Raw genomic sequence first — 11,711 nt, forward strand, 5'->3', positions numbered from 1 at the left:
TAATAAATTTGATGTACGACAACAAATAATATTTTATTGATGTATGTATATAATTGTTAACAAATTTATGATTTGCAAGTACAAATCCCACTTAGATAGAGGATCTGTTTGCTTGGCTTTTAACAAAAAAAAAAACAAAAGCAACTTTTGAGCTAAATACAATTTTGAGGGGCACTTTTAAAATCAAAGCTACCATTTTAATAATAATTATTGTAACATCTAAAAAATTGTCCAAAAAAAATCATATCCAATACTCCATCCGTCCAAAATATAGTCTTATTATCTTGAACACAAGATTTAAAAAATATTAATATTATATTGATAGTTAATAAAAAAGTAAAGATAAATAACTTTTTCGCTCTTACGAGTATATTAGTATAAAAAGTCTTCACAATTGTGTAATAATAATAAAAAAGTAAGAATAATTTTATAGTGATATAGTTATTTATGAAAATGAGACTATTGTTTTGGGACAGACAAAAATAATAAACAAGACTATTGTATTGGGGCAGAGGAAGTATAATTTTAAATATCACAAATTCACTTCACACCACTAGATGACCCACGACATAAATCCGACAAAAATGACATTGTATAAATTGAAGTGAGAATGGAGAATATATACATAATACCCCCTCTGTCCTCAAATTTATTTTCATTTTTCTTTTTACTCCATCGGCTTATTTTAGAACAATTCAATATTTGATTATTACATTACCATCGATTTAACACTTATTTAAAACAAATATCATTAATTTTATTTAATTCTCTATTTCATTTACTTTAATTTATAACGAAATTTCTATAAATATTCCCGATTAACCATTAACTTTTTATCACTTTTTTCAATAAAATATTTGTTTTACTTAATCTCCGTATCGGTCCAAAATGTGCTAAATTTAAAGTATTTATATCTAAAATATCACAATAACAATTTGACAATAATTCGAAACACAACATCTAATACCCATCTTATTTAACACAATGCATCCACATCAATATCACATCCAAAAACACCAAAACTATTTCGAGTAACGGTTGCGGGTTCCACGTCATCATATAAAAAATAAAAAATAAAAAATAAAAAAAAAACACCAAAACCACACATAACAATTTACTTTTCTTTTCCTTCTCAATTGAAAACATATGCTACACACATTCATGTGATTGATTATTCAGACCGCATTATTTATATTAATATAATACAAATACAATATATATTCTCTCTGTCTCGTAACAAATGATATCATTTTCATTTTAATCTGTTCCATAACAAATAATATAGGTAAATTTTACTAATCTAATATACTCTTAACAAATATAAATCAACTATTAACTTTATAATATATAAGATCATACTCAAAACCTCTTTATTTTTATCTCTCTCATCAATAAACAAATATTTTTATATATATTTAAAACTCCATATCTGTTATAAAATTAATTTATATTAATTATAAATAAATAAATACTATATTATATCATATTGCATGTATTTTAATAAGATATAATTTTAAAAATATTTAAATACATATTTTTATTAACTAAGTAAACATCATCATCTTAAAAACCGTATCCCTACCCAAATGTATCATTTCTAATGGGACAGAGGGAGTAGAACACTGCTAAAATGACGGCAAAAGTAAATGTGACTTTAACGGCAAAAGTACAATGACGGCAAAAGTAAATATGACTTTAACGCCAAAAGTACAATGACGGCAAAAGTAAATGTGACTTTAAGGGCAGACGGAGGAAGTACATAATAATATTTCACACATGTAACTACCAATTTCAAGATATATCACATGTTAACACACCAGACAATCGGACACATGCTAACGATATACAAAACATACGATTAAAAATAGAAAATACGAAAAGAACAAAATGAACTAATAAAACTCCTTCAATTCTTGAACTTAAACCTCAAACACCGTCTATTTTTCCCTCGCCATAATCAGCATCAGCTATGACAAACTAACTCAAATTCACGCCGATGATCATCAATACAACAAACAGCCTAAGGCCGAGAGACTAAAACCCGAAGAATTTTTACGGTATGTGCAAGAATTAGAAACACAACAAGAAACATCACTGGCGAAAACATAAAGAGGCGAATGATGGAACATCATACACATTCCCTTCTAGAGTTTCTTCCACAGACTACAACAAGGTTCGTAGCATCGCGCTTTAATTACCACAGGTAAATTAACAAGTTGACCACCAGGAAAATGAAAAACATGTTTGGCTTAACTCATTCAAGCAGGCGACTCGGAATGCCATTTTGAAACTGCTTCATCAATTCCATTTTGTAATATCTTCCGACTTCACCATGGAGCCACGATAGTTTAGAAGAACACCTTTCGAAACAAATAAAGCCATTATTTTTCATCAATTTACAACAAACTGCCAAAAAATAGTCAAGAAAAGATGTCTGAAGATAATCTGATTCCTAAAATGTAATCTTGATTCAGAGCATTTGCTATTTAACAGTTCTTGATTGCTAGACTGTTTAATACAAATAAATATCGAGTCAATGTAGGGTAGAAGCTAAAAGTTAGACGAATAAAGTGGCCAAAACGAACAACTTAACAAACAGTAAACCAAGATTACGACCAAATGATATTAAGCATCGATCATAGTCTCAAATCTCATCTCTGCCGTTACCGCAGGCGTCCTACCAAACAATTATCAAAGCCAATGATAAGAGATACCTCCGAACTAAGGGTGTGTTCATTTGAACAGTTTCTCCAAATTTCTACTATTCATTAAAAAAAAATTTCAAAAAACATCAAATTAAATACTTATTTTTCATTTCTTATATTATGCTAAAAATCAATTTTACATTTAAAACAACACATCAACATCTATTTATATTACATCATACAACTATTCTAATTCAAAATTTTACTATTCAAATTCCAACTCAAAATCCAAAACCCCAAACAAACACACCCTAAATGGACTCCAAATTCTACCCACCAAAAGTAAGCTTTTTTATTCTTTTCTACTAATAATAAGTTTTACTCTATACCATAGTAGTCAGTTTCGGATTGATACATAGCGGTCAACCTATAAAATGCTATAGATTAGCGGGTTACTGGAAAGTAGGATAACCGCTATTAAAATTTTAAGAGTGCACATATAAAAATTATTATATTTACAACTTTACCATAAAAATGCATAAGAAAAATCTATAGTTTAATTTCATAATTATCATTCAAACCAATAATATTACAAAAATAATATATAATCATAGTTCGTAAGTAACTATATACGCAAAATAATTAGATCACAACTCCTTTGATAGATAGATAATCAAAGTAGATTAAGTTTATTTATTTTTTTCTTCATTTTAATCATCCTCACTACTCAGTCCCATAAAAAAGTATCCGCCTTTCCATTTTGATTTGTCCCAAGACAATATCCGTTTCCATTTTCAATAATTGTAGTATGTACTACCTATCTAACATTAAAAATAATATTACAAACTTACAATATTTAACACAAATGTCATTAGTTTTATTTAATCAATATCATACGACTAATTCACTAACAGGAATATGAATGTCACTTTATTTTCATTTGTACTACATACATATATAATACTAAAATTAAAAAATTCACATGCAAAAAGCAAACAGATACTTCCCTTCGAGATGGAGGAAGTAGTATAAATCTATATTTACCAAATCATGAATATAATATCATATTATAAAATTTAATTATATAAACCTACTTACAATAAAAATTATAATAAATTATTTAATTAAAAAGATGCTCCGCACAGCTAAAAGCCACTTCGCGAAGTGGTGTAGCGGCAACCTGTCAGCTCCGCTACACCGCTATTAGCGCGGTATTGACAACTATGCTATATACAATATACTATGTGAATTTTTAACCCTATTATGAACATATAAAAATAATCATCAGAGTTACGAAACGTAAAAAGTGAAATACGGGTAGTGCATCAAGTAGAACATCAGTAGTAACAAGTAGATAAATTACCAGTACTTTGGAGCTATATCAATAGCGTCACATCTTCCTCCATCTGGGGTAATGTAACAGGTGAAATCTTTACCGAAATCAGAGGTGAGTAGCCGATCTGGTAATTAACAAGAACTGGTCCGAATATGTTGAACTTCTCAGAACTGTTGCGAGCAACTTCAGCATCAGACCCGCGCTTAAAGATCACTCTGGCACGGCCAGAGTCATGATCAACTTCGGTCTCGGATTCCATCAGTGGCCCGAATCGCCTAAACATTTTATTAAGTTTGATTTCAGTCGGCAAACAGTTCCTCTCTGCAAAGTTTAATATAAGCTCGGCAGGCGACGACTCCTGCTTCTTCCGTTTAGCACTCTCTTCGATTTCAGACTCTCCTGTCGGGAAGCTCATGGTAGAATATCTCTTCCGAGATTTACGCCCTGGTTTAACCATTCTTTCTTCTCCGAATGATAATACTTGATGTGTTCCTTCTCGATTCTCGGAGCTGTTGTTAACAACCTGCTCCTCAGGATAGTTGTGGACGATCCGATCTGTCCAGTACGAGTCATTCACATCATCGAATTCGAATTCTTCGCCGGATCCACCGACTGTCGAATCTGCCTTCTTCTTCCTACCTCGTCTGTTTAAAGCAATCGAACTTCTGAACCCCATGAAGAAATTATGAACGGTATTTAGAATGTTTTCTCCTTTCTTCGGATCCAACGCCAACAGCTGAAGCTGCAAAAGGATCTCATCCGAAGAATATGACTCTGCAGAAAAAAGAATACTTCGTCTTTCAGAATGCTCGTATACCATCGGAGAACCGTCGGGAGCTGTTTCATCGTTGTTTCCTTTTAACTGGTTGGCCACTCTTCGAATGCATTCGCCAATTTTAAACGAAGGCTTTAGAGGTTGATTTGCTGCCGGATATTTTGCAGCAGAGGAACTCATCCTCTTATCTGACCCATCGTCTAGAGAATCGAGTGCTTTCTGTTTTCTCCCGGAAGATAAAGGATCGTCTTCAGCGTCCGGGAAGAATTCCCCTTCCCCCATTAATTCTGCCATGCTTTTCTCCTTCCTCGACTCAGAATCGTTTTCTAGAATATTTTTGCATTTTAGGGAATCATCCATTGCGTCGATTTGCTCGCTATCCTCAACATTTTCCAGCAGTTCTCCGGTAGTAGGAAATCCAGTCGGGAGACGGTACCCTTTCATTCGACAAAATGCAGATAGCTGAGCTTGAGCAATCGCCAGATCCAATCGATCGGCCCCGGAAGGTGCATGGCGTGCCAATTCTTGAATATAATCGAGCAGGCTATGAGGCGAAAAATAAGTCGCTTGGCTGCACCTATCCAATCCATATTTTCGGCTTGATTCTTCCCGTATCCCGGCATTTTCAACAACTTGGCTTCCGATTTCCCCATAGGCATCCTTCGCCATACACGAACATGATAAACTCAGCTCTACCCGTCTTGAAACCTCTCCCAAAGCACAGCTCACAGCATTTTGAAATTCTTCGGAATTATTTTCCTTCTCGATCTCAGAAAAATGCGACCTGAAAGGCTTTAATTCAGACGCGTCGTTCCACGCAAACGTTTGATCTCCAAAATATGCTATCAAATAAGCATCTTTCTTGTAATGCTTTACAGCCTTCTCTGAAGCATCCGCTGGATCAAATATTTGCCCGGGCCACCATGGATGGCTACGAACTTTACCCCAAACTAAATCCAACGGTGAAAAATAACCCTCGTCTTCTGGCAACAGATACGAAGATATGTTCATTTTCGAAAAGTTATCGGGCTTCACCAATTCATCTTCATTGAAAAAAATCATGTCTTCATTTTCAGGAACAGCCCCTTCCGATTCTAATTCCGTCATTCCACCATGATATGCTCTGTCCGGCTCAAAATCCATGAGTTGGGCATCGGGATTTTGATCCTCCACAAAACATAATCCATCCGGCCTGACACAGCTATCATCTATTTCCATTGAATCACTACCTTTTTCGATAGAAGTCACTAATTCACATGTGGGATTGTCGACGCTTTCAGACATAGGCAACTCCGCCTTTTCGGCTATGTCCGGTAGCATGCTCATTTGACTGGTTTCATTTGTCGCTAAATTTATATTCTCGTGCTTTTGCGCCTCGTCAGTTGGTGTTTCAACTACTTCTGTAGAAATCTGTAGCTCCATACTTTGACACGAACCAAATTCTGCAATATCCGCAGAGTCAGCTTGAGAATTTACAGTAGGATAACTCTCAGTCGCTGTTCTATCACCCATCTCAACATTCACGCATGAAGAAAGTTCCACATTTTCTGTAGATGGGTCGAGCGTCGGAATTTCATCACCTACATGGCTATCTAAAGACTGTTTCGACATTTTAGAATCAACGTGGACGGTTGCTTCGTTTTGGCAGTCCATTGCCTCGCCTTCTGATGCAGCATCGACCGTATGGTTTTTTGCAATTTTATCATCTCCTGAACAACTTGAACTTATCATATGCGGTTGATTTTCCACTGTCTCGACTCCATTTACAACACTTGGGCTGTCGTCCTTGTTTGCTTCGGCAGTATCAAATCCATCGGTGAGTTGTGTTGGTTCGTGCTCGTGATCGTGGCTTTGATGGATTATATCAGACTTTAAATCTTCTTCAGTCATGATGCATTTCTCGTCGCCCATACTACTAGAATCTCTTACACTAACATCTGACGCCACATTATCTGCGCCAGATTCTGCAACAACAGCTTCCACTTTCTCAAAAACGACAGATTTCTCCACCACAGATTCAGAATTAGTATGTGAAACATCATTGATCTCATTAGCAGACTCAAGTTTCTTACGATGAAATTTGTGTACGTAACCTTGGCTCTCATCCACAACATCAGCAACTACGGCATCTGAATCAACAATTGATTTAATTTCTGCAGCAGAATTTTCTTGCTGATCACTAAGCTTCGCCGCGTCTCCACAAGCACCGTCATCTGTTACCAATTCATCAGCTGTCACAAATTTACTATCTTCAGCGACAAGTTCTTCCCCGACATTATTATTATCCGAACCAACACCTCCAACCACAATATTGATACCCTCAACCTGAACATCTTTAGTTTCCTCTCGGCTACAGTCGAGAGAAACCTTAGAAGCCATAACCTCACCTCCATCTGCTGCCGAACAACCCACCAAATCCACACCCAAAAAATCACGATCTGTGGAGCTCAATACCTCTCTTTTCTCTACAACACCAATTTCCTCATCATCAATGGCTTCCACAGGACAATTCGACACTACAAGCTTCACAACATCACCACGATCTTTAACCCCTTCATCTAATTCCCCCCCATCTTCACTAACCACGGCAGGAACCGTCTCCATACCTACATCAGTATCCACAGCCGGCAACTGACTCCCAACCACATCACCAGAAATATCTACCCCTCCTGCCGGCAACCCACAACCCAAAACAGCTTCAGAACAAGCAAATTCAGATAAATTAGCATCTACTTCTTTTACAGCTTCGACACTTCTCTCGTCTCCCAACACCGAGAGCTTCAACTCAGTACTCTCCACCATCTTATACTCATCCTCTTTGGTAGACACATCCATAGATTCCAAAAAATTTTGAGTCCCATCAGGTTCATCTCTGTTCTCCCAAACATTACCACTCTCCAAATCCCTAATTCCTCCTAACCCTAACCCTAATTCACTCTCTTTGTTCCCACTAACGCCATCAACCAACACATCTGAACCCACAACTTCCACCATTATCTCCCCACCATCTTCCCCCTCTTCATAAGACCCCTCAACCTGATTTCTTCCACTGGGTGAATTATGACCCAAAGACGAAGCTGAAACCCCACCCAAATCACCTTGCTCATCTTCCATAACTAATAAATCTGGATCAATCCAAACTAATCGCCCAAACAAGCTCCAACCTTACAAAATTCCTAAAAATAAAAGCAACATAAACATAAATCCTAATACCAGAACCGAAGGAAAAAAGATAAATTCAGGAAATTCGCAAACCAATAATGTGTTTTGCTTCAAGTAAGATTCGATTAACGTGCAATTGAATCGTGAGATTGCAGCAAGATTACCTGGCGGTCCTTGGAAGATTGAGAAAGCTGAGATTTTTTGAGGGTTTTCTCAGAGGGAAAAGAGTGAGGAGGGGCAGTGTGTGAGCTGAGATTCGAAGTACCATAAAAGAAAATTTAAGCAGAAAATTAACGAGGGCCTGTCCTTTACTGGTGAGTTTGGAGGATTTGCTAACGTAACGGAGCCGTCACCGAAATCCGCAGTGTGGCGATTGCCGATTCGACCGTCATCTAAGACCTCAATATTGGTCCGTGACTTTAATGTAAGGAATTTAGGTGATTTTATTTTACGAAGGTTCGGCCAAATCAGCACCATTTGGATTTTTCTAATTAAAACGATCAAAAGTAAAGTACAGATCAAAAATAAATGATATATATTTTCAATTTTGATTTTTCTAATTAAATCGATTAAAAATAGAGTACGGATAAAAAAAATAAATGATATATGTTCAGTTTTAATTTTTCTAATTAAATCGATCAAAAGTAGAGTACATATCAAAAATAAATTATATATTTCTGTTTTGATTTTTTTAATTAAATCGATCAAAAGTAGAGTACAGATAAAAATTAAAAAATAACTGATACACGTCGTGTGAAATAAAAGTATTACTATTAATATTTAAAATATGTATTTTATAAAAATAAATCAGCACCATTTAGATTTTCTAACTGATATATATATCAAAAGTACAGTACATATCAAAAGTAGAGTATAAATCATAAAGAAATAATATATAAAATAAAAGTATTACTATTAATATTTAAAGATATTTTATAAAAATAAATCAGCAGAGTATTGATTTTTCTAATTCAGATCAAAAGTACAGTACAAATCAAAAGTAAATAATATATGTTATGTGAAAGAAAAGTATTTTTATTGATATTGATATTTAAAATATATATTGTATAAAAATAAATCAACATCGTTTAGATTTTCTAACTAACATCGATCTAAAAGTAGAGTACAAATCAAAAGTAAATGATATATGTTATGTGAAATAAAAAGTATTTTAATATTTAAAATATGTACTTTATAAAAATAAATCAGCACAATTTGATAGAAACAACAACACAATTTAATAGGAATAAGAACTAATTTTATTACTTAGAAGAAATAAGATTGATATATTCGCCCAACAGTAGCCGTTTACAGTAATTTTTTCTGGATAAACTTTTCTAACCTTAATTCCATTTATTTATATCAACTTATAAATTTGATTATAAATAAGATAAATGACTAATTTGCAATGCTAATATAATAATATGTATGGTAATAGAGCGATTAGACCAAAATGCCCTTTTCCGTGTCATGTATAGACACGCAAAGGTACCGAAGCCATTGTTTTATGGTGCTTGCACTTGCGGTTATTCCATATCAACTCTATTTCCCTCCGAAAAAGTCTTCTCCTCAAGATGAAATTTTGGAAATTGGTCATGCAAATCCTCAATATCCATTCAGATGGCATTATCCTCAGAAAGCCCTTGCTACTTGACCAAAATTTGGGTTACATCTCACTCTTTTCTGGTGTTGTACTCGCTTCCCCAACACTCACTCCGGTTTAAATAAAAGGATGTCAGAAATATATAAGCCATAGGGCAGATCGGATTCTACCGGAAAATCCCTGACTACTCTGTTTAGTTGTGAGACATGAAAAACAGGGTCAATTCGGCTGGATTCCAGAAGTCGCAAGCGATAGGCTGTAGCACCAATACGCTTCTCTACTCGGAAAATGCCATAAATAACTTGTGGTGGCATGTGGTCTAAATCGATATTTGCCTTTATGGTCGAACCTTCAAGAATACCGCATCCCCAACATCAAATTCTACCTCTCAACGGTTCGTATTGTCGCACCTTTGCATCCGCATCTGCACCCATTCTAGGTTGAATTGTAACAACCGAAGCATTGCATATTGACCAAATAGAAGTTCAGCCACAGCCACTGCCTTACATTCCCCTGGGAGGTAGGGCGTAAATCCGGTGGCTACAGCCCATAAACTGCTTCAAATGGGGTGATCGTAACTGCTATTTGAAAAGCACTATTGTACCTAACATCGATCAAAAGTACGGTACAAATAAAAAAAAATATTAAATAATATATGTTATGTGAAATAAAAGTATTAGCACATTTTTTATTTTTCTGATTAACATCGATCAAAAGTACAGTACAGATCAAAAGTAAATAATATATGTAAAACTATTATTGTTAATATTTAAATTTTATATTTTATAAAAATATACCATGTGCATATTTGCAGTTTTTTTTAACAAACTTCTGCATGAGTATCATTTTGAACTTTTCTAACGATTATTCATTGATAATTTTAAAAACGAAAAAATAGCATATTATTCACTTCGTTCTTACAATAATTTAGGTAAAAAATAATTAATAAATAATTTAAAAATATATTAGTAAAAAAAATATTATATAATAAAAATAATTATAAGTTAACATTAAAAAATAACTAAATAATTTAATTAAAATTTAAAAAATTATAATTTATGAAACTTAAAATATGATTAAAATATATAATTATATTTCTGAAAAAAAATAAAAATTATAAATAATTTATTGGGGAATGGGAGTAATTTTTTTATAATTTTTTTTTTAAATTACAAATTTTGATTTGATTGGATTTGTTTTAAAAATTTATTGCTAAACAATTTTTGTACTCCCCAAGCAAATAGATGCATTTTTTTCCAATAAAATGTTGTGTAATACAAATATAAATAAAATACAAAGACAACACTTTTTAAATTTGTTTCATTTATTTGGAGAAATCGGCACCTATAAAAAGTACAGATTGTTCATGCTCTTATTTCACATAGCATAGACTAAATAAAATAAAAACATATTCAAATGTGCATAAGTTGTATAAAAATATATCATATGTATTAAAATCAATTGTTATATATGTTGTTAGTTGATATGATGTATATTTATATTATATTAATATAAATAATGTGATATTTGTAATAACATCGTATATTGTCTGTTAGCACACCGCTTTCTCAATATAGTCCTTTTTAATTTATACTTGAGATTAAGGTTTGGGAAGTGAAAATTCTTTAATTGAAATAGTATTTGGTATAACATATATGTGATGTTTAAATAAGATTACATCGATTTGTTTGACTGTAATTTAAAATTGATTTGAAATATGATGTTGATTTAAATTTTTATTTAAGTAGTATTTTATAAAAAATAAAATATTTTTATTGAAAATTGCACGAAGTGAATACTACTCCTTCTGTCATGTATAATTTGTCTCATCTTTTTATTTATGTCCGTCCGGCAGAATTTGTCATTTCAAATTATATACTTTAATCATATTTTAAAATTTAAAATTTATATTTTTTAATTTTCATTAAACTATTTAGTGATGTTGATCTTAATTTATAATCATTTTTATTAAATTATAATTATTTTTACTAATACACTTTTTAATTACTTAATAATTATATTATACCTAAAATTTTATGCCCAAGCTAAATGAAACAAGCTGAGACGGAGGAAGTAGTAATTTAAAACTTAAATCACAACAAAACAATAGTTCTTCTAAAATTTATTTGTATGTGTTTTTTTATATTGAATATGTAGAATTATATCAGTTAATATAAAAAATAATATTTT

At 32.9% G+C, this 11,711-nt stretch overlaps 1 protein-coding gene across 1 annotated transcript; it reads right to left on the bottom strand.

Moving 5' to 3' along the window:
* Positions 1-1,872: 1,872 nt before the first annotated feature.
* LOC127243967 (uncharacterized) lies at positions 1,873-8,227 on the bottom strand. Its single transcript, XM_051264228.1, has 3 exons — positions 8,083-8,227; positions 4,009-7,932; positions 1,873-2,360 (listed from the first exon to the last, which is right to left on the bottom strand). Exon 2 carries the CDS (start codon positions 7,868-7,870, stop codon positions 4,022-4,024), a length of 3,849 nt encoding a protein of 1,282 aa, XP_051120185.1. The 5' UTR covers positions 7,871-7,932; positions 8,083-8,227; the 3' UTR covers positions 1,873-2,360; positions 4,009-4,021.
* Positions 8,228-11,711: the final 3,484 nt, after the last annotated feature.

The sequence above is a fragment of the Andrographis paniculata genome, unplaced genomic scaffold (assembly GCF_009805555.1).
Source record: "Andrographis paniculata isolate CXL003 unplaced genomic scaffold, ASM980555v1 Contig98END, whole genome shotgun sequence".
NCBI lineage: Eukaryota > Viridiplantae > Streptophyta > Magnoliopsida > Lamiales > Acanthaceae > Andrographis > Andrographis paniculata.